A 25,067-nucleotide genomic window follows, 5' to 3' on the forward strand; every position below is an offset into this window, starting at 1 on the left:
AGGGTAAGAAGAGGTGGGGGAGAAGCAATGGTGAAGCCTCCCCAGGTTCCTTTCCAGGGCGACTTGCTGGTTTCGATTTGACACTCAGCTAAGTGAACCCCGCTCATTGTCACTCACCAGAACCCACTGCCAGGGTGAGTGTGACATAGGCCATGGAGTATTTACTGAGGCTCTCAATTAGCTGTATATTTTGCCCCCCAAAACAGTTGTATACGTGCCTTGTCTCCTGTTGGACAATTTAGTAGTTTAAGGAGATTTTCAAGCTAGATTTTTATTTTTTTAAAGATTTATTTATTTATGCATACAAGAACTGGGGTACAGGTCAGAGGCGTGGGGGATGAGAGGATTCACCAGAGAAGAGTGGGGAGCAGAACAGACAGATTGACTGAAATACACTGCTGAGGGGAGCAGTGGGCAAATCAGGAAAGGTCTGCTGCACTATGTGGGTAGCTCCCTGGCTGGGGATCAAACTTGTGCTGCAGAGGTTGTGGATAGCTTCATAGGTTGCATCTTAACCCTTTGCACCATCAGGGAGGCCCTCAAGCTATATTTTTAAACTGACCAATTGGTTAATTCCCTCTTTTTTACTCTTTCCCTGGTATTTTCCACCTTCCATAATTAAATAAATGCACGAGCAAACAGTGTTTTCACCTGGAGGAAAAGAAGACAAGGAGGCTGGTAAGAGGCCTTGGGAATAGGGAGAATTTTGAGTTGCTCTGATTATCTAGTAAACTGTTTAACTATCACTGAACTTTATTCCAGTTAACATAACTTTAGAACCTACACTTTTGACTGTAAGACCCCACAGTTTATTAGAAAGGTAGGGGTTTTATAGGCAACTTCAAATTTACATTTCTAATGCTTCCTCTGTTTATTTTTAAGGTAGAAGTACTGTCCTATGAATTTTGGCTTTAACCTATTACTATTTAACAATAACCATCATTTCTAATAATTCCATACCTTGTGACATTTGTAAAATTGGGAGAACTTTTTCAAAAGGTTGAATCTATTTATTTAAAATAAAATGTTCATTGCAGTATTTTTCACAGTAGCCAAGTTATAGAAACAATCTAAGTGCCCAAGGACAGATGAGTGCATTAAGATGTGAAGTAAATAGATATAATGCACATTTGAATACTACTCAACAATAAAAAACAAGAATAACTTTTGCCATTTGTGACAACGTGGACGGAGATAATGCTAAGCAAAATGGGAGAAACAGATGCTACGTGGTGTCACTTATGTGTGAAATATAAAGAAACAAAAACAAAGCATCAGTCAAAACCAAACCAAAACAACAGTCAGAAATCTGACTGTAAAACTGAGGCTACCAGAGAGGGAGAGAAAAGGCAGAGAAGAAAGGAGGGGGGGCATGATGGACTGTGGTGGAGGAGGGGGACCTTGACTGGGGTGGTGTGGTAGTAACACCTGAAGAGGTGTGTGTTACAAACCAATGTTATCGTAATAAAAAAATGAAATAAGAATAAAATTCTAACTCCATCATGTTTTGTTAGACCTCCTTCAAAAAACCATTAATGACAGTCTCCACCACATGAAAGACTGCATGAAGCACCTGGGCTTTCTCAAGGGTCAGTGTAGGGTAACAACCCTTCTGCCTTAGATGTGAGACCTTATGAGACGTTTTCCTTTTTGACAGACATTAGACTCCTGCTGTCTCAGAGTCAGGATCACTTCTGTTCAATCAAGCATTAAGCATATCCAAGCATTTTCCTCTTACACTACACAAAGCGTAATGACTTTGAGTTTGGACCTAAATCAAGAATAATGACGTGGCTCCTACTCTGAAGTCATTGGGCCATGATGGCCATGGGGTGGCTGATGCTTAAGGAGATGTTTCTGTTCCTTCTGAAGATGCTGATAACATCAGTGCCTGATGCACACCCCGGGGGGTCATTTTAATTGGTAACACAGAAACGAGGACCTATTCCAGAAATACCATCAGTAGCCCTGTGGTCAACAACCCGTAGATGCCCCAGCAACTCCTGGACCTGAGAATGAAGAAACTTTCCATGCCTGTCCATCCTCACACTTTTTTCTCTCCTGTATAATCCTCCTGCAGTGGACACTCAGAGAAGAGGTTTATTCTGGAGCACTGCTTGCCACCCTCCCCATGCGGCACAATGGCTAATCACACCCTTCTTTGTGGAAACAATCTCTCGGATCAGAGTCTGGCTTTTGACCAGATTCAACCGAGTTAGGGACCTGGTTAGGTCAGCATCAACTTTATCTTACATGTAACCATTCATGCAGCACAAAAATATAATCCAAGTCAGTGTGCAAGTGCATAAGTAATCAGTGCTCCAAGCATCTGTTGGTATGTAAAACTGTTGAGGGTAGTACTTCTCTCCCCAGCTGTGTATTCAAATTACTCAGTGATAAACCTGATCCTCACAAAGACCATTTCCAAAAAAGAACATTCCTCCTAAGTTCCAATGGGAGAAGAAAACCTGTGCTATTTGCAATGAACAATTGTTTTGAAACTAGCATTTTTGAGCAAGGATTTTTAATTGAAAAAAAAAGCAAGCAGAAGATTATTTAGCATTATGCATTAGAGGTAATTATATTTTCTAATTGGAGAGCCTGGAAAAACACTGATTCCTCTTTTAGAATTCCATACTGATCTATTAAACTGCACATGGTCCTTCAGAAACTGGGCACTTAGAGACCAGTCCCCCTTCCTGCCTGCATGTTCTTCACTCACTCATACATTTCATTCACCTTTCAATCAGTAAATTTTCCATTTTACATGGCTTAGACAATTTAAAAGTATTAAAAACCTTCCGGAAAATATTCCTAGTGTTTAAACTACAAACTGCTATAAGCAGGATTTCACATGGGGGAAGGGAGACTGAAGCTGTAGTGGGGAGTAATAAGGACCAATCATTCTCAAACAAAAGAAAACCAACAACAGAAATATTACAATTGCCAAGAAATCATCACAATGGATTAAAAATGAAATTTTCCTTTGTCACCCTGCTGCAGTTTCAGACTAACTTTTGATCTAGTTTCTAGCTTAAGAGTATCAAACCTTGTCCTCTATCTTGCAGTAATTTTTAAAATTTTTACTGAAACACGAATAATTTTTGGCCTATTGGAAATTCTAAACAGTTTGTATATTAAGCTATTTCATTATAAAATTAATCATTCCTTAATTATTAATTAAAATTTGTATCTATAAGCAATGAGATAATGAATAAAAAACCACCAAAATAAGTACATTTGGTTCCATTGAAAACATTAAAAAATGAGCAAAATTAAAACCTTATCTCTGCTTTGACAGCAAGGAAAAACCAACCCTCTGCTCTTTTTTCAATGAAGTACAAAATATGCTAATACTGAAAATATGTATTAAAAAAACACCCTTTTAAAATCTATCCAAATTTTTCTTAATTCTGAGTTTACCCCTTCCTTTGAATTCTGAATCATTTTATCACCACAAGTTCTTACTCGTTCATCTTAACAAGAATTTAATAAGACCCTATTATATACAAAGACTGCTTTGCCTGGCTTGGCTAAAGTAAAAGAGCAAACATTCTTTCCCACTAGGAAGAGAAATAGCAAACACCACCCCCTAGGAAGAGACACGGGCAGAAAGGGAGAAACATAACAAATGCATAAATGACACAGAATGTTAGAAGTTGGTAGATGTGATGAAATCATGGAGCAGGGCAAGAAGAATCAAGAGCGCTGAGGGCAGGGGTCTGCCAAGGCTCCTGGCAGCCCAGGACAGGAGGACCATGACCCGTGCCCCCACAACCTTCTCGCCTCAGCATCATTTTCAATGTGTGAAAGAAGAAAGCTCACTGAGGCCAAAGATCTTTTTAAAATCACTGTACAAATTCTTATATTAAATTCAACTATGCGGGAATACTCTCCTCTTCAGTATGTGGTCGAGACAGGAAAGATGGGAGCTGCAGTGCTTGTACTACCAAGGAGTGTTTTAAGTTGAAAATGAAAAAAGGTGGGGCCTCCCTGGTGGTGCAGGGGATAAAGTCTCAGCGCTATCAAGCTATGGCCAACCACGGTGCCCTGAGTTCCATGTCTGGCCAGGGAGCTGACCCACAGGGCGTAGCAGACCTCTCCTGTCTCCCCACTGCTCCCCTCAGCAGTGGATTTCAGTAGATCCGCCTGTTCTGCTCCTCGCTCTGTCTCTGGTCCATCCTCTCACCCCCGCACACCTCTGGTCTGTACCCCAGTTCTTATATGCATAAATAAATAATTTTTTTAAAAAGAAAATGTAAAAAGCTATAATATTTACAATTTTGGTAAGTGTATCTTGCCAGGAAAGAATTCTCTCCCCTAAAATTGATTCTGGGAGGGCAAGTTGTTTCCACTATTTAAAATAGAAATTAATAAAAAAGACTTTGAAGATGTTGGGAAAGGAGCAGTCAGGAGAGGGGATTAAAGCATTCCTGCTGGAGGGAACAGGACGAGCAAAGGCACTGGGGCAGGGGCCTGCCTGGTGGGGAGGGACACGGGGGCTCGGGAGGCTAAAGCAGAGCGAGCAAGGGGGAAGGGACCAGTCAGTGGAGAAGCCGGCCGTGGCCTAGAATCCAGTTTGTATGTAGACCTTAGATGCTGTTTCACAGACATTAACTTTTACTTTGAGATGAGAAAGGAACCATCAGCAGTTTTCAAGAAGAGAAATGATATACTATGACCTGTCTTAAAGGATTATTTTGGCTTCTTGGCTGAGAATAGATTTTGTATGCAGGCAGGGAGAAAGCAGGAAGACCAGTTCAGAGTTTACTGGATATTCCAGGTGACGCTACAGGTGGCCAGAAGGTCACCTTCTGGTGAGAGGAGGCTGGAACCAGGAGGCACTTTCTCACCAGTGCTGCAGGACCAGGACATTTTGGGGTCAATGCCGTGAGACTGAACACAAGATAGGGGAGGAAGCAAGAAGTCAGTGCCCAGTCAGGTTTAATAATTTCATTCCGTGCCTGTGACACACACAGAGCCTTCTGCATGTCTCTCCCGCAGAAACTGTGTGGGATGCCGAGCACAGGCCCAGACAGCCCTGCTTGCCAGAGCTTCTCCCAGAGGGCAAATCTATGATGTTTTTATATCTGCATTCCCAATACCCAGGAAAGGGGCTGGCACCCCATGGCAACCAAAACTTGAAGAACAAGCCGATTAGTTGTGGACGAAGCCACCTGTGTGATGATCCTCCTGTGGGGGGCAGGACAGACCCCGACTGTCCGTCAGAAACAGCACCCCAAGGCAGTCCTTGTCTGTCCTACATGCAAACTAGACTGTACTGCCTTGGGCAGCTCACACTTATCATGCTCCAATCCGCATGTCTTCAAATCAGAACAGCAATTTTCACCCGGCCCTACTTACATATGTCTTTACAGGCTTCATTGTTCATCCAGAAATGTGTGCAGAATACAAAATAGTAGTCATTACAGTTGTATTTGGAATACATCTGACAGTGGCCTCTCAAAAAAAAAGTGTGTGTGTGTGTATTATATATTATAAAATATAATAGATTATATATTATCATATATAGTATATGTATAAATTATATTATATATTATATATATTATATACATATCTATTCCTTACCCCATTTTCACAAATAGGCACCAGGAAATTGAAATGACCACTGACACATTCCAAGCTTTAGCATTTGTGAGAAATTTCATGAAAAACATCATCATATTTATACACATAGTCTCCAATATGGAAATAAATGTCTTTGTACTATAAGATTTCCCAATATGTTTGACTTTCTATCCAGCTTCAGAGTCTTATTTCAGACAGTACATTTTGCTGAAAAGACAGCTAAGGGCTGGATAAAGAGAAGCTTCATCCAGCAAGGCCAGATGGCCAGAAGGGTCAGGTGGAGGGGGACAGACAACTCTAAGAAGTGACATTTCTTGTTTATTTTTTCTTTCTAAATCTAAACTCAAAAGCCTCCAGATATTTTAGGGACCATAACCATCCAATATTCTGGAGGCGGATGCCCTCCATAAGGAAAGTAACTAGTGTGGGAAGCGTGTCTGTCTTTAATCACAGACACGGACATCTGGTCCCACTGACTGCTGAGAAAGATCCTGACCTCAGGTAGCGACCCGATGCGGAGGCTTCAAACTAAGACTCTACAATCCCGTGTAATAACCTGAATGGCTGTCTCCATGGGGAAGTTGTCTCCACGGGGAAGCGCCTTCGTCTGGTGTGATCAGCAGACTCCTGCAAGAGGCTGAGAAGCAAGATGGCCGACAGGAGGCCAGACACTGGACCCAGGGGCCATGAAGTCTGATGACCCAGTACGAAGTTTTTCTAAGCTACCCTCAAGCCTTAGATAAAAATGTAACATTTTCAGCCTTGTGTTGGCTGTTTTATGGGGAACAGACTGGGACTGGATATCCGTGATTGGAGTAAAGTTGGTTTCCTGGCTCCAGAAAGAGTTTCCATGCCAGGAGAAGCAGCGTGAAGAAACCCGGAGCTGGGATGGGGACATGCAAGTGGCCAGTGCAAGAGGGACAGGTTGGTGAGTGTCTTCGTGGGTGTCAACAAACTGGTCTGTTTTGAGTTGAGATGAGAGCCTCCATTCACAGCCTACACATAATCAAAACAGAATTTAGAAAGTTTAGCCAAGTCATGAATAAAGAAATAGCACCTGACTTGTCTAGCCAAAAAGTGATTCTGCCTAATGTATGCCATAATCAATGTACAGATTGTAATACTAAAATCATATTTATAGAATCTAATTTGTAAATGCAGTTCTATACAATATTAGTTTGAACCAGATGAAATTATGATTGTTAAGGTAAAAAAATGTGACTGTTAAGGTCAAAAGTAGTCCAATGTGGACAATTTCATCTGGTTCAACCTGATAAACTTCAAAAATAATATATGATCTCTCATATCTATGGTTACTTTGATGTTATAAACAGTATTAGTTAATGATTTTTTCTTCTGGAAAGTTTATACATAAACTTTATACATAAAGTTTATACATAAAACATAATCAATATCCTTGACCCAATTCTGAATGAGTACATTCTGAATGAGTACAATTTTGAATGAGAGCAGAGACTGCCTTTTTACAGGAACATGAAAACCTGGCCTCTGTACAGTTTAAAGCCCATCTACAGTTTCCATAAAGTGCAGGTTGACTTATTTTATTTCAACTCTTAACTTGATTCTTTGATGTTAAGGAAATCATTAGCGAGTATGAAATAAAATACATGCCAAAAATACAATATCTTAGTAATGCAGAGACTAAAGCTAAGCCCATTAGCATTTGGAAACTAATAAAATTCACCAGGCAGATGAATGGCATGGTTCGTAAAGTTTAAATCTCTCAAGTGATTATTATTTTAATTCTATCCTTGAATTAGAACATTTGTGTTTATGTGTCTTTCTAGGTTAGTAGGAGAAGAGAGATTAAATCTAGAACAAACGGCCCCTTAATTTTAGTGGCTTAAGGCAACATAGGCTAATTTCTCACTGGTGCTAAATGCTTACAACACTCCGTGTGGGTGTGGCGATGCAGGGACCCAGGCTGACTCAGCACCATCATCGCCACTATCACAGTGCCAGAGCCAAGGAAGCTCCCAGGTCACAGAACCTCCTCCCCATTCTGCTCACACCAGATCTGCCCCCAGCTCACTGGCAGAAGCATCCACACAGCCCCCCATCCACAGAGGAGAACGATTCTGACCTGAGTCTGGAAACAGGCGGCGTGACAGCACGGAAGACACACTTTCACCAGAGGAAGAACAGGCCATTGCTCTTGTTTGGGTCCAGGAGACTGCATGTGTGTGCACCCATGCAGGCAACACACGCACACTACTGACAGGTAGAACTCAAGCCCTCCCATGACCAGGAGCACCCACAGACATGAACACTTTAGTGTACTCTGCTGCTGCAGGCGATGAAATGATGCGATTCAGTTTCAAATGGCACCTCCTTCCCACTCATAGCTTCAACCAAACAACCGCAAACATCCTGCTAGAGACATTGCGACATGCCACTAAACACAAACCCAGTTTGTTGATCCATCTTTGAACACATGCAGGTTTGATTTTTTGTAAAACGTGACTGACGTTGATGTGAATACAGCAAGCTCGAGATGCTGAAGGAAGTCCTAGGGGCATTTGAAGGGGATGTTCACGGTGACCACTGCCCCCAACACAAGTCCGCAGTCGAGAGAGAATTTTAAATCTTGAGGCATTAAGTCCCCTTAATATGCTCTTTAGCTAAAGAAAATAAAATTACTTACAAAGTGCTTTGAGGCAAACACTATTAACTTATTTTCCTATTATGAATAAGTGAGTAGGAAAAAATTACTCTGAATTTTCATTACCAGATGACATTCTGTGAACTACTTGAAACAAAAAGAAGTTATAATTTATGAACACTGAGGATTCAAATCAAATCTAAAAAATAAAAAAAAGGAATCAACCCCATGTTTTCATTTTGGAGGATAACAACTGAGCTATACTCTCTCTTAATGAATGACAGGAAAAATACAAATGGATTCTAATTTGTTTAGACAGCAGGACACCAGAAAATCAATGGATCAAATTCAAGAAAAGAATTAATAGTAATCTGGGTAGGCTTAAGGAATATTAATATAGAAAGATGCACAGTTTGCAACAGAAAACTGTGGAGATGTCATTTGCGGTGTTGGTTCTACAGAAGTGACTGGTCATAAAATTCATTTATAGTTTAGACACGTACAGTTACTGTTGCCAGAAAGCAAGCTTTAGGTCTTATATCATTATTTGTTCTCTAACTTTTATTCTCCTTTCCAACTGCTTATTTAGATAGGTAATGACTTGCTGGCCTGAGGTTGGAACTGGACACAGAAGGAAACTTCTCCTTGGCACAACTAGGTAGAACCAGATAGAGACCAGCAGATGAGATCAATCTGAATGCTCTGAATTTTCCCCACAGCAGAGTCCTAGGGGACAGGAGAGCAGGTCCCCTAACATGCTTGAGTTCTAATAGTATGTAGCTATACTGCCTGATTCTGCTTTATTTCTTTCTTACTCGTTGGCCAAGGAACGGTTACATGCATTAAAATATAAACCTGAGAAGTCTGTGGCCACAGCACACTGTACCCAACTCCAGCCACTTACAGCTAGTATCTTACAGGGGAAAAATCCTAACTGGCTGCCATGGTGGTGGGCATGGTCTGTGCCCTAAATCACACAGTGTTGTAAGTCAATGTTGCTGTAATTAAAAAAGAGAAAATTTTGAACTAAATAGCAATGCCCCCCCTCAAAAATGTGTTTGAAATCAAAGCAATAACTTATATGCTACCTGAAGCGAAGAAAGGAAGAGAGGACAAAAAATAGTAAAAGCAGGCTATGTTAAGAATTAATAAAGGTCTAAGTACCTTCTTATCCAAACTCCTTTTTGTATCTCTATAACAACAACAACAAAAAGCAAAAATTATAAAAATCAGTAAGGAAATACACCATGTCTGGCACACTCCAGTGAAGAGATCTGCCTAGAACTACCACATCTGGAACCAACTGCACTCACCATATAATCCTCAGGAGATTATTTAATAAATGCATAAATGAATTATTTAGGGATGACTCTGACACTGACCACCTCCAGCATGTCCCTCTCCTGCACTCTGACACCAATCCCACAGTTCAACTCTGCGCCCCCGCCCCCTGAGGTGTGGCTGTGCCCAGGGCCATGCGGGCACACTTCTCAACCCCAGGGGGCGCTGTCTCCCAGCACCACTTGTGCACTGAGGGCTCTCAATTCCCTACCTGACACTGAGCTGGCTGCACTTGGGGGCTGCGCTTGATGTGTCCAAGAACTATCTTAGGTTACCTGTCCTGCATCACACAATCCCCAGGACAGTATTTGTAGTTTTTCTACCATTGCAGCACAACCTCTGTTCTAGTAGCCTTATTCTATCACCTTGTTAACGCACGCTATCGTGTCTGGCATGCCTTTCCTTCCCCCTCTCTATTCAATCTGATCCATCACTTTAACCACCAAACTCCTTTACCCTTCCAGCAGATTCTGCCACGAATCAATTGATTTGGCCACATTATTTCATTTTTTGTCTTCTAGTCTCTACACCATCCCCTTACATGAAAGTCCTACTCCAGGTTCCACTTTCGCTCTATTGTTAACATACTTTACACTTCTTCAGTAAGTGACCTTCACTGTCATGATGTAGTGGTTACAACCCCAAACTATCCCTAGTTCCCATCCTTCACACCCTCAAGGCTTACACATCCAGTGTCCACACTTGAATCAGTGACCTGAATGTCCCTTGGTCACAACGCTACAGTGGCGTTCTCATTGCTCTATCAGAGCGCTGCATTTTCCTGGGTTCTGCCATAATTATTACATCCAAGCTATAATCGTGGCTGTCACCCTCACTTTCTCTTTACTGCCCAGTGCTAATGAGTTAGCAAATCCTAGTCCTCCTATCACCAAAATTATTTTGAACCCACTACCCACTGCCAGCCTCAACCCTTCATCCTGGACGGTCCATGTTCTGCAGCACTCTCCCTCAACCCATGGGAGCTTTGCTTCCCTTCCCATCCATATTTTTTTCTTTTGCTTTCTTTTTTTCTTTTTTTTTTGGGGGGGGGAGGGGGGTAGTAGAACTGAGGTGTGTCTGAGTGGTACAGGATGGAGAAGATTCACCAAAGACAGGGTGCATCCACTAAAATACACTGCTGAGGGGAACAGCAGGGAGACAGGAGAGGTCTGCTGCACCATGGGGGTAGCTCCCCGGCCGGGGATTGAACTCAGGCCATGGTGGTGATAACACTGAGACTTAACCCCTAGGCCACCAGGGAGGCCCCCATCTTTGTTTCTAATCAGTCTTCTCACTATTCACAAGATTATTCACTCCACTTACTTAAAATACTTCAATAGTTCCCTACAGTTTCCAGATAAAGTGTAACCTATTTCAAATGTCATGAAAAGTCTTTCACATGAAAAGCCCTTTTCCCTGAGTTAGAATGATAAGCTTTCCGGCTCCCACGCTTCATCTGCTCTTTCATTGCCTATCAGTGGCCACGATAAAGAGCTGCCAAGTCCCTGATCTGTCCCCAAAAAGAGGTATCACCACCTTGAGTAAAGTCCCCAGGAGACCTCCCGCACAGCCCCCTACAAGGCTCATGTGGTGAGATGACAACAAGCAGAAGAAAACGAAGGCCCCTCATATTCCCAGGTCCCTTTGAAAGCTGGGGCCAAACGTACGTCAGACACAGTCCCCAGGCATCCTGCCACAAGTGCTTCCTCGACATGGTAACAGAAACTCATATGTATAAAATATATATTCCATGGAAAAATGATAGAGGTCGGTATAATTTTCCTTAAGAAATGAAGATCAACTGTAATTACATGTGACATTTGAAATAAGGCAGGGTTGTTCCAACGAACCATTTCCTCTTCAAGTATTTCAGGTGGATTAGCTATACCAAAATGTTTTATTTTAGCATGTGTATCAAAAACTAATTTTCCTTCCTTTCAAATAAAATATTTTCATTCAAATTAGCCTCCAATGGAAACAGAATATACCTTAACATTAAAAAAAAGAAATAAGCTCATATATGGTTAATCTCTATGTTTATACTCTACCAATATGGTTTAAATGGTTTTAAATTTTTTAAAAGTAAAATAAAATGAATGGTTTAAGAAATAATACAAAATAATAATAATAATACAGAAATAATACTGATACTTATTATTAGCCTAAACCTTCATTTGGGGAAAGCAGGTTTGCAGTATTATCACTTGGAAATTTGATTCTACAAATGATTTTGTATTTTTTATAAAAATTCCTTATGAGCTACATTTTTTAAGGGAGAGGATTTCAAGTTAGATTTAGGCTACATATTCCAAATATATTCATATATTCCAAATATATACCAATTTAAGTCATCACAATGTAGAAAAAGAAAAATAACCTTGTTGTTTCTCAACACTTAGGAAGTTCTAAAAAGTTGCATTATCTGAAATGGTTTAGAAACAGAGGGGGGCTGATATGGTGAGATGACAATGTTCTTAGCTGCGCTTTATCTACTTGTACATCTTACTGAGTTATGTTAAAACCAAAATTATCTAATGACCCCTTTTGCATGGCTGTAGACATTTATTTTTTTAAATAAAGTTTTATTGGGTTTTTTACAAAGATTTAATTATTTATGCATATAAGAAATGAGGTGCAGGTCAGAGGTGTGAGAGGTGATTCACCAGAGACAGAGTGGGGGGCAGAACAGGCAGATCTACTGAAATGCACTGCTGAGGGGAGCAGCAGGGAGACAAGAGAGGTCTGCTGTACCCTGTGGGTCAGCTCCCTGGTCGGGGATCAAACTAGAGCTGCAGTGGCTGCAGATAGCTTCACAGTGCTGAGACTTAACCTCTTTTGCCACCAGGGAGGCCCTGTGGATTTCCAATTTCTTGATGTGGTTCACAGGCTTGTACATGCATGACGTATACAGTGTGTTTAGATTATGTGTGTCCATATTTCACAAAACAATACTTTCCCCAACTCTCTATTTACAGAAAGTATCTTCTGTTCAACTCTATTTTAAGAAATAAATATTTGTGTATGTTTGAAAGCCAGTTTATGGCTAGATGGTTCAGTGGTTTTCTTTTTAGCTATATTTCCAAAATATTTCCAAGTTACAGTCTCCTCTTGTTCTCCTAGCATCCCAAGATTCTGAAAAGTACACTGAAGTTAAAACACCAAAATCTCCCACACCAACTAATATTTCTCCTACCCACCTCTTGTTTTCTAGTTTTCTCCCTTTCTTTCACATGATTTAAACTAGAACGTCAAGAATATTGTCTTGATGATTTGTTTAAAATAGGAAAGATATAGGTTTCAATGTGCAACTAAGACATAGATTAATGTGTACAAATTGAATGTGTGGATTTCCAGTTGAGAAATAGGATCTGTGTGAAGGAAATGCTGGGTAACTCATATTCTTGCTAGTTACCACAGCACTGTAGGAATTAATGATATGATTTGATGGGCTTCAAAGAAAATGAGGGAAATGCTTGTAAAAAGAAACTAATTTATCATTTCCTATCTTACTCTTATTTCCTTTGGGCCTATGTTTAAAGAATCCATGTCACTGCATCAATCAAAGATTTTGACATTGATGCTTGTTGGCCTGTGAACACCAGATAATGAAATGGAGGGTAATGAGGAAAGCCGTAGTACTACAGTTGGAAGTTTTATATTCATTCTCGAAATTTCCAGTAGTTGGCTAAGACCCAGAAAGAAAAAATGGAGAATTCATAATAGAGCTCTACTGTGTCACTCTCAGACTGACAGGACTTCTGGAACTGTGACTATGAAAGTTCAATAAAATATCCAAACTATAACATGTCAAAAATCATGACTTAAGTTCCAAATTTCTCCAAAATTCAAGGGTCAAATTTCTAATGTTCCTTCTATATGTCTAGGTATGCTAAAGACATAAGAGAGTATCTCTTCAAATAGCTGAAATCTACACATGGAGAAAATGGCCACAATATACACAGAGCTGGTGTGTGTGTGTGTATGTGTATATACATGTGTGCTCACACTATTTACAGAGGAAGAAGAAAAATTGGATGTGGTTAAAATATTGCAATATTATGTAATACATTGTTTCTTGCTACTGACATCTTGACACAAACCCTTTTTCCATTGTATTTTTCTTTATGGAATAAAATTTAATTGTGTCCTCGAGGAAAAGAATAAAACAAAAGAGCAAAGAAAAAGAATTAATGAAGAAAATATTTTAAATTACCTCTTTTTGTTTCAAATCAGCCTCAGTACCTAAATGGCTCGAGGTGCTAAGTAGGTATTTGTTAACTTAGTGACTAGAACTCACGTCTGCCCATCTGCCATTGTGTAGATTCACACCCAACACAATATTTCACATTTTAAAAAGTTAAAATGTAAATTAAAAGATTTAAGAAACCTTCACTGAATTAACTACTAGTTCTCTGCGCAATCGGCCTTCTCACCTCTTCCTTTGTCTTCTTGGATATGACGCGGAGCCAATCCCCGATCATGCTCAGGACGGCAGCAAAGTACGCCAGGCCCACCAGGATCCAAAACCACACGACAGGCTTGTAGAAGTCCAGGTACTCGATATCTGAGCCACCTGAGAGAGAAGTACAAAACACCTTGTGTTCATAAAGTAAATGATATGGACAACAAAATGGCTGACCGAGATTTGGCTGGCAGGACAGTCATCTTGTAGGCAATCCAATGCTATGTCCTCACTCAGGTAGTCCTTAACTGTCCCTCGAGGACCAGGTTAAGTCCATTCTTCCTAACGAGACCTTCCACTGCTTCTCCAGGTTACAATGTTTTCCTTGCTCCCTATTTCTATTCTGTGGATTATTATCATGTCTCGAGAAGCATAGCACTATAGAATATATAGTACGCATATTCTATGGTTTCCCATTCCTGCTACTGTGTCAGCAGAGGCAGAGATGGGTATTCAGTTTTTTTGTCAAATAAAGGAAGGCTCTAGACAAACAGAGACCCCCACTTGGGAAGGTGATACCTGTGCCTGAGCAGGTAACACAGGGGAGAAAATAGTGACAACAAAAAAAGTATAGGGGCCCCCCACTCAGGGGTTAGGTTGCAAGACCCCCATGAATGCCTGAAAGGTGTGGACAGCAGGCATCTTAGATTTGCTATGTCTCTTCCCATGCGTGCACACCAGTGATAAAGGTAACTTAGAAAGGAAGCCCAGTAAAAGGTGGACACCAATAACCAGAATAAAACAGAACAGTTATAACAATATACTGTAACGAGGTTATGAGAATGGCCTCTCTCTCCAAATAGCTTACTGTGTGGGGTATTCTCAGACCGTGGTTGACAGCAGATGCATGCAATTGTGATCCAGATCCAGATCCCACGTTGCACAGGCCAAGCAGGAGTGGGGAACAGGGTCAACAGCACCAGGACCAGGGTGCATCAGCAGGGGCTCTGGGTGCACTCAATTCACAATTCAACCCAGACATTCAGGAAACAGCTAACAACTAACAAGTATGCTTCAGGAACCAAATACAAAATTTTGAATATAGCATTACTCTATATAAATTAGGTATTTTCAAATATTAAAGGAGCCTGGAGGAGGATAATGTGAGCTTGGGTGGTAGATGAGATGTGGTAACACACATCTGAAGAGCAATGAACTTGCACCCCTAAAGGATACCCAGTGTTGTCAACCAAAGTTATCCCAATAAAACAGAATACAATTAGGGCCTCCCTTGTGGTACAAGGGTTAAAGTCTCAGCACTATCAAGCTATTGCCAGCCACTGCAGCCTGAGCTCTATTCTGGCCAGGGAGGTGACCCAAATGGCACAGCAGACCTCTCCTGTCTCCCCGCTGCTCCCCTCAGCAGTGGATTTCAGTCAGTCTGCCTGTTCTGCTCCCCACTCTGTCTCTGGTGAATCCCCTCACCCCACCCCCTACCCCCCATAGCCGAGCTCTGGCCTACATCCCACCTCTTAAATACATAAATAAAAATCTTTTTTGAAATAATAATACAACTAAAACACTTGAGAAAGTTGTTTTTAAAAACCACAAATATTAAAAAGGCCAAGAGAGATTGCCAATAATGTGAGTAGACAGAAGTTCAGTTTTCTTTAGGGACAAATAATAATTTTAATAACATAGTTTACAAAGTAAAATAATATGACCTTCAGGAGATTGTAAAATTATTTTCTTGGGCAGCATTTTTTAAAATGTCATTTCTGGGAAGGATTATGGGGACCAAATGCATCCCATGATGGTTACTACTTGGCACAAGGGGAGACAACGCCACAGGTTCACAGAAGCTACGTGAAAAAAGTGTGTGGAAAATTGGTATGTGACAGGCTCACTGGTGAATTCCATTTTTCAAAAGTTTCCATTTCAATGAAATCAAAATGACATCTTTCCAAGCACTTTCTCTTTCAAAACCAGAAAATCTTCATCCAAATAGTTGTGACTCACTTAACACATAAGTTCACCAAGATGTTGATTTTAGAAGTTAGTTCATGCTCAACATGACTTTTTATAAGTCTTCTTTTTTACAAACAGGATGTCACAGTTTGAAAAGAGCAAATTAGCTTAATCATTAAAAGGTCTATATTTGGGTAAAATCTTCATCCCACAGGTTTCAGTGGATTCCAAGCCCAGGAAGGAAAATGTTTTCCTATTCCTAATTGCTACTCTTAATATGAAATGTCAGCCATCCAGTGAGATGCTGGGGCATATAGGGATATTATGGAACAACTCCCCAACGCTATTCATATCTGAACCTAAGGTTTATAAATTAATTTCCACTATTCAATTCACTTGATTCAGAAAGCTTATTCAAATTAAAATAGAGTCATGCTAAGAAAGCTTGCTAAATGGAGTTTTTATTTTGAAATCAGCAAAATTATTTTGTTAAGATTTATTTTTATTTATTTATGCATACAAGAACTAGGGTGTAGGGCAGAGGTGCAGAGGGTGACAGGATTCATCAGAGACAGAGTGGGGAGCAGAACATGTGGATCCACTGAAACATGCTGCCGAGGGGAGCATCAGGGAGACAGGAGAGGTCTGCTGCACCATGTGGGTCAGCTCGAACTCAGGCCATAGCGGTGATAGGTGATAGTGCTGAGACTTAACCCCTAAGCCACCAGGGAGGCCCCTAAGTCAGCAAATACTTTCATCAATTTCTTGACAGATACCAGCATCCATTTTAGCGCTGCTACCTTCAGGAGTGTTGAGCGCGGGACTGTCATTACTGAAAACCACGGGCCATTTCTTTCTCCTGGATTTGCTCCCTACATGCCCCCATGGCCAGCTACAACCCCTCATTGCTGCCGCTTCTTTGTTTTTGTACTAAGTCTTTGAAATCCAGTGTATTAGTGTTTATTTGCTGTGTAACAAATTGCCACAAAGTTAACAATTTAAAACAAGATGAATGTGTTATTCCAGTTTCCACAGGTTGGAAGACTACGTGTGGCATGGCTGGATTCTCTTGGTCATTGCTGCTTCTGTTTCCACAGAGTGGAGGCCTGGGTGCCACAGGTGCCCTGGGCTCCTCACCCCGGGCAGGGAGGCTCACCTCACTGCTGTTTTTTTTTGTTGTTGTTGTCGCCACTGAAAATATACAGACAAGTCTTTTCTGTTTTAAGAACTTTCTGGCTAGTCATCACAGAACAGACAGATGGTAATAAAAATAGCAAAGAGGGGTGGAGGTACAAAGGTTTAGAATCCCATAAACTTTTCCAAGTAGTTAGAACCAGCCTCTCTGACTCTAACAGATGTGATGGCCTCTTTCCACTGGTGCCATCTCTCTCTGGACTTCGCCCAGGCATTTGGACGAGGAAATCAGCCAGAACCTGGCCCAGCCTGGTGGATTCACCTACTAATGACTTAGTTCAGGAGATGCAGTTCTCTCCCCATGTGGGGCTCCTGAACATTTGCTACCAGAATCCAGGCTTAAGAATTGGTGCTAAAGAATCGGTGACAGGAGTGGGAGACAGGACAGCCCCGAAGGCCATAGCAGGTACCTTCTGGAAGGTTCTTTTATTCTGGCCTGTGGAGTCCTGCTAATCCAGGTCCTCTGCTCCTTTCAACTGATATACTGACTGTTAGATGAAGTTGCTGTGTCCTGCAGCCTGGGGGGCAGGTGTTGAGGGTAACTGAGCCCCACTGCACATGTTTCCATCACTTAGGCTATCACTGCTAGCCCATCTGTCCAGAGCTTCAGCTAAAGCTCCAGTTACTCTGATCAGTGAGTAGATAATTCAACTATAGTAAACCTCACATTCTGTACAGAACTCATAAGAGACAGACCTGCGTGGACTCCAGAAATCATGTGCAAGATGCCCCTGAACATGTGGAAGGACTCAGTCCCGCAGGCCCCTAGCCTGGCTGACCCCACAAGCGAGGGCTGACCAGCACACAGGCACTGCCTCCATTGCGGGCTTGTTGCCATGACCACAACTACTGCCCTTCCCACCACTTATGCCCTGGCCTTTTCTGTCCACCCTGTGTGGCACACTCAGCGAGGTCACGCGGGTGTCTCAAGTTCTTACCTAGAAGCCACGTGCGTGAAGTCAGTTGTAATGGATGGGGCCTCCTGGCCCAGCTGGGCCTTCACACACTCCCCTGGCCCCCGATCCCAGCACCAGAGCTTGAGCTTGCAACACCCCTCCTCAGGACGCGTCTCCTTCCCTATGGAATTTCTGAATCACACAGTGTTTATAAAGGACAGTGAGGCTATGCCTGGACTTAGAGACTCAGTGGCCATTCTGAACTAAGTGTCAACACCAAGCCGCCCGTGGTTCCCTAGACTGAGAGGCAGGACTTTATTATTTTTTATATATTTTACATCATTCTTCCTTTTCATGCAATGCATGCTTTCTCTTCTCAGGTGTAGTCCCCGCAAAATTCCCATCACCAATTCACCCATGACCATCACCACAGTCCCTTGTACTCTTCCCTCCTCTGTTTTGATCCCTATCCCTTCCACTCCCTTACACAGTGTTCTCCTGCAGATTTATAGTTGCCTATTACTTTGTTTTTTAATTTATTATAATTATTTTTCCCCTGATCCCTTATTTGGTTCCCCTATATTCCTCCTATAAGTGATACCATCCGATACTTTTCTTTTTCTTTCTGACTTATTTCACTGAGCATAATCCCTTCCAACTCCATCCCTGTTGCTGAGAATAGCATGAGTTTATCTTTTTTCATTGCTGAGTAATATTCCATTGTGTATATAGACCACATAAAACCACAATAAGATATCACCTTATACCAGTGAGAATGGCACATAGTAAAACAAATAAACAAACAAACAGGAAACAACAAAGGTTGGCAAGGATGTGGAGAAAAAGGCACAACTTTATTCTAAGGAAAATGAGGGTTTTCTCTTTATACAAGTCTGTAAGGGTTTAAGCTTGGATGTCAAATATTGATTACAATTATTTCGGTATGGTTAACTTCATTTTTATTAATGAAAGTGATCCTACCTTAACAGGAAGATGGGAGAATTTTTTCTGCTTCTATGAATTTTTTTATACTAAAATGATTTAACCAAGTGGAAAGCCTCTCAAACACTTTTTCAATAACATAAATTATATTTTCTTTTGTACACATGGATATATGACTTCAGTATTAAACAATGGCTCATTTACTAAAATAAACGTCCATGCTATTGAGTCAGAAAAACTCAAGACCAAAAAAAAAAAATAAATAACTGAAACCCTCTCTGTGATTGAATCTGTATTTTGAGGTTTTCAATTTCAGCTATCAAGAAGTTTGTTTCCTTTCCTTTAGGTGCAGGGTCTAACATTAGTAAATCTACCACTAGAACAAGAGCAGTTTTCTAATCATGAAGGAAGATGAACACATGGTCTTACTCACTCACACTCTGCAGGAGAAAACTCAACAGCAGGTGCACAGAAGTGCTCACCAACTGCCATGCCTAGAAAATTACTTTTAAGTCTTCATATTGAACAATTCGGAGTCCTTTTTTTTCACCAAACTTGGTACAATTTACTGCCTACCTCATTAAACAATAATGCTCAATTACTGAGCAATTTCCTTATTTTGCTTTTCTACAATACTTCCTCTTATCTATTCTGAATTGAAGTGCTGAATAGCTTGGTTTGTCCAGCTAGGATTGCTGGTCATTTGGGTGAAATCCCGTTTGATCAATCATGCAGACAGCTATCAGTTCTCTTGTGAGTTCTCTGAGTCACTGGCTGAATCAAGGGCTGGTCAGACATTTTCCCATGTCAAAATACTACCAGGAAGAGAATAAGGTTCCCAACCTAGTTTAATTGTTGCTCCTGGATTTCAAACATTCTGTCCCAAAGGGCCAAGCTCTAGTGCAATTATTATACCTAAGAGCTAAGCATCATGCCATAAAGTATGTGCTTGCCAAGTAAATGAGCAGGCAAATGGATGATGAACATATGCTTCTGGCTGGCGGGCACATCACCAGAGATCCTTTCAGACCAATTTTTCTGAGTCATTTTTGCTGTGGGATTAGCAGGGACAGCTCCTCAGTGGGCCGCATTCTCAAGGACTTGCCTTGTTACCTGCTGAATTCCTGGCCAATTTTTACTCAATGATCAGCTCAATAATAGCAATTTTATTTTATTTTAATTTTTTTTGTGTGGGACCCTCGCTGGTGGCCGGGGATCGAACTGGAGCTACAGAGGCTGCGGGCACCCTCGCAACCCAGCGCTCAACCGCGCTGCGCCACCATGGGAGGCCCTCAATAATAGCAATTTTAATGGCTGACATGGTTATAAAACTTTAAGGCAACATTAAGGTCTGTTTTCTAGAGGATCTTACTGGAACATGCTGTTTCGAGAAAAAAACTACCATAGTTTTCAAACAGATTTATATGTTTTCATGATAAAATCCCCTTCCATTAAACAAGCTCTGAGCCCTTCTGCTGAATGAGTCATGCTTTCAGTTATAAGGGAAAGCAATAGTTTGGTTGCTAAAAACTGTATTTCCGATAATGACTTCAAAAACATCATTCCAGGGAAATTCTTAATATAATAGAATACATTTTCTTCCCAAGTCAAAATATGCGATGGCAAATGATGACACAACTGTGAAAAGTTTTAAAAATTTGGCAAAGGTAAATGCACCAGAAGAATTTGACCTGGGAAAGCTCCAAATTATATTTGCCAGACAGAGGAGGATAAGGCACCAAGTGCAAGACCTGATGAGCCAGGAAGCTCTCTCAGTCACATGTGAGCCAAAGGCAACATTGCCATTAGTGAAATAGAATTCACTGATCAAAATTCCAAGAAAATGTATTTGGATGGCTAAATAAATGCATGTTCAGATGGGAAATGTGTTTTTATAATATCAACCACAAGGATTTCCTAGGACATCCACATTGTGGGCTAAAGTTCTGGGGTTTTATTAGAAGTGGTAGTGTAGGGCCTCCCTGGGGGCCTAGGGTTACATCTCAGTGCTATTACCAATATGGCCTGAGTTCGATCCCCAGCCAGGGAGCTGACCCACATGCTGCAGCAGACCTCTCCTGTCTCCCTGCTGCTCCCCTCAGAAGTGTATTTCAGTGGATCCACCTGTTCTGTTCCCCACTCTGTCTCTGGTGAATCCTCTCACCTCCTACCCCCACACCGCTAGCCTGTACCCCAGTTCTTCTATGCAAAAAAAAAGTGGTAATGTAAGGAACTGCCCATGCAAATAGATTTGCCTCTGGCTTGCACTCACTCACATGATCTCTGTGAACTAACCTGTTTTATAAAATGCAGTGCTTTTAAGAACTTTTTGGGCAGCTTCTAAACAGGTTGTGGAAATGTGGGTTTCAATGGTGTGGTCACTCTGTAACCCTACTGGTAAATATTCGAGGAAACACTAGCTTTGAAAGGAAGTTTTATTTCATTTGAATTTTAGTTTTATTAAGTTTATTTCTTATAACAAGCAAATATTTTAGCTTTAGTTGCTTAGTTAAAATTAATATATTTTAACTATGGAAAAAAATTTCAGCTAACAAACATTCATATTTGTTTAGCTTTAGTTGCTTTACTAATCTGCTTTAACTACTGATACGAAGTTATTCCAGGGCTTCTGACTTCATCTTTTATTCATTGAAACAACATTGATTTCCAACACTGTACATGATATAGGGGTATAGCATCACCCCTCTTCAGACGAAAATTAGGTATTTATTTGGCTTTCCTCCAATGTTGATGAATCAATGACTTTTTTTTTTTATCACAGATCTAGAAGACAAGTTGTAAAAAGCCTGAAATGTATATTCAATCTTTCATGCCCTTCCATAGAATTAATGTTACTTCCTAGATTTCAATCATGAAGGGCTGATTTAATTCTCAGTATGTGAGGCTAGCACCCTGACTACTTGCCAAATCAAAAATGAAATGACAAGAAACTGAAAAGAGAGATCAACAGTGAATTCGCAAATATAATTTTGTCATTAACTTTAAACTTACCTCTACAAATGGACAATTATTAGTAGGCACTGCTAATATATTAAAGGTACTGCTAAAACCAGGGAGAAGACACTTTGCTAAATAATTTCATTTCTCCTTCTCACCTTTCACAGGAAGGCAACCTCGCATGCCAACTCTCAGCTACACCCAACTCAGCTACACCCGACTGTTTGTGAGTAACCGGAACCTGCTGCGTGTCCAGATCCTTTTTATCTCCAGGACATTGGACGCTGGTGAAGGGACAAAAAGGGCCCCCAGAAGGAGCAGCCAGGCGCTGAAACACCTCCCCTGCATTAACACCAAATTAAAATTGACCTGGGATCTCATCCTGCAGAAAAATGACTAAATCTGGAATCCCCACATTTGGCCCCACCCACCAAGAAGTGTGCAGACTGGGCACATCTGTCTGCATCAGCGATCTCCACATGCTTTCAACTCAATATTGCCACCAGAAGAAAGATGTTCATTTTGTGCATTTAAGTTTAAACATACATTTATTTATGCATCAGAACTCTGTCATGCTGAGCTGCCATGAGCATTATGACATATTAAAAAATAGGGAACAAGATTTAAAAATACATAGACATAGTAGTTGTCGTGTTTTTTTGCCCAGGCAAAACATCTACCTGCATGGCCTGTCCTGCTTATTGGGGGAGGGGAGCGCCCTATTTCAGAATCCTGCACAGAAATGCCTCTCAGCCACGTGAGATACTCCCAACAATGGCACCCGGGCACCCCCCACACCCTAACTGTTCAGAAATCACTTTCCAACACTCATTTCCTGTCCTTTAAGAGCACCCCACTGGGCAGAACACTCACTGGCCAGTGTGCCCCCTGCAACTCCAGGAGGGCCTCAGCCAGGCCCTTCTCACCCCTGACAGCTGCGGCCAGATGGGCAGACAAGAGGTTTAAGTCTGACCAACGCCTCTTGGTTTCCCAGCAAAAAATACCAAAATGAAGTAAGAATGTCACCAGCAGCGGCAATGTAGGAAGAGGAAGGACCCCAGATGAGAACTGCCCCACCTGGGAAGGCACCATTAAGCTCAGGGCTCAATTCTCTGATGGTCACAGGACCCAAGTTCTTTTCCAAAATCCCTCAAAAAAAAAAACCTCCCAATTTTTGTTTTCCCAAAATCTCTTGGAAAGAACAGGCACTTCCTACTCGGTTTTCACCAGGTCCGCGCCCTCATGAACATTCTCGTTCCAGAATTTCTCCCTGGCACAGGACCTGGCCTGATGCTGCCCCAGCCATGGCCACAGCTCCAGCAGGACCAAAATAGCCACAGAACCACAGCGGGGGATGCAGGCCCAATGCCCGCCTGGCTCTTCACCAACTTATCTTTTTCCGTGTCTGTCACTTTAATTATCTTACATCCTTTTGCTAATTATTTTTTAAAAGACTATTTATTTATGCAACCGGGGTGCAGGGGGGTGAGAGGATTCACCAGAGACAGAGTGGGGAATAGAACAGGCAGAGTGACCGAAGTACACTGCTGAGGGGAGCAGGGGGGAGACAGGAGAGGTCTGCTGCGCCATGTGGGTAGCAACCTGGCCGGCGATCGTGCTGAGACTAGGCCACCCCTAGGCCACCAGGGAGGCCCTCCTTTTGCTAATTATTAGCAAGATAAATCTCTGCCATTTTTATTATTACCTCTGCACATAAATAAAACAATGGCTTTAAAGAGGGGAACAATACAATATCATCCTGGTAATAATGAAGATGTTTATGAGACTATCTGTCCCTACAAAGCTATGCCTGGGCTCCTGACTCAGGGTCCCCACATCCCTGGGAACTGGACTCTATGCCATGGCACCAGTTTCAGGGGGTTGATCTCTTCAAGACAGGTTAAAAAAATGTTTTTTCTCATCTTCTACCAAACCATGAAGTACAAATATTTGTTCTTTTAGTCTAAGGCTATTTAGACTGTGGTCACAAATACAACATTATTTTAGGATTCCACCCTCATTTTTTTATTTATAATTTCTGTCTTTTTTTAAGTCTCAGACTTTGAAAGTCACTTGCCACACAGACAGTGCCTGTCAATTATTTACACATGGGCTGGGTTCTAACACTGACATTCGCTGAGACAGTGAAACTTAAGTGTTCTCACCAATAAATTAATAAACAAATTAATCAGTGAGGCTCTGGTTGTGTTAATTTACCAGGTGCAGGATCGTCTCAGAATGTACAGGTATGTCAAGACACTTAAATAACTTGTAATTTTGTCAATTATGACCCCGAAAGTAAATTTAAAATAAAAGACAAGTTAACACATGCAATACAAGACTTGGCACCTGAGAATAAAAGATTTGTGACCTTGTGCCCACATACTCTACAGTTAAGGTGAGACTCACAAATTCCATCTATAAAGTGGCACAAGAGCTGGTCATGGACGCACCATGCATGTCATACCTCATCACGACTGGGCCTCACTGCCTCCTATCTTTATGCACTTTCACTTCATCCAAAGACAAAAAAGCTAGGAAGTTGGGGGTTTCAGGACACAAGCCAGTCTTCTCATATGGAACTCAAATGTCTGGGAGTCTTCTCTGTGCATGTTGCTAATTAATCCCATCAAAGGGGTACATTCTCCTTTCGCTGGGTCTCTATCCAGCAGAGAGATGTATGCACAGTATTTCTGACCCAAAAAAAACATCGCTCATGCAAACCCCATCATCTTCAAGGATCTGACTCCCCAGAAAGAAGGGTTTTGTCAGGTTAGACCATAATTAACAAATGAGTAGAAGCAGATGCATTACCAGTCTTCTCTGAGATTTTATAAAGCTGTACAATGCAGTTTCTTTTATGAGAATACTTAAGTAAGAAGTTTGGGTCAAGAAGTAACAGTAGACAGGGAGAAAGCATAAAACTCTCCAAACATGAAACAAGGCCAGTAGGTTAGCTTAATAGCATTTTCCTACTATAATATTTAACATGTTTTTCTAATGCTTCCAAGTAAATTTTTTAATTACTTAATTTTTTTTTTTCCACACTGGGTTTAAAAGAAAGTATTTATCTTTTGGGGAAGTAGTGAAAACCATCCCTGACACAGCCTGAGCACTAATTTTTGCCACCATTATAATTCATTTAGAGTTATAA

General features: G+C 41.2%; 1 protein-coding gene across 1 annotated transcript in view; it reads right to left on the minus strand.

Annotated features, from left to right (window-relative positions):
• KCNK2 (potassium two pore domain channel subfamily K member 2) overlaps positions 1–25,067 on the minus strand; it is a gene marked incomplete at both ends in the record, with an annotated part of 83,963 nt that overhangs the window by 9,776 nt on the left and 49,120 nt on the right. The window contains 1 exon segment of the mRNA XM_084245983.1: positions 13,987–14,126. Coding sequence (XP_084102109.1) covers positions 13,987–14,126 — 140 coding nt within the window.

This window comes from Talpa europaea, assembly GCF_964194135.1.
Source record: "Talpa europaea genome assembly, chromosome: 10".
NCBI lineage: Eukaryota > Metazoa > Chordata > Mammalia > Eulipotyphla > Talpidae > Talpa > Talpa europaea.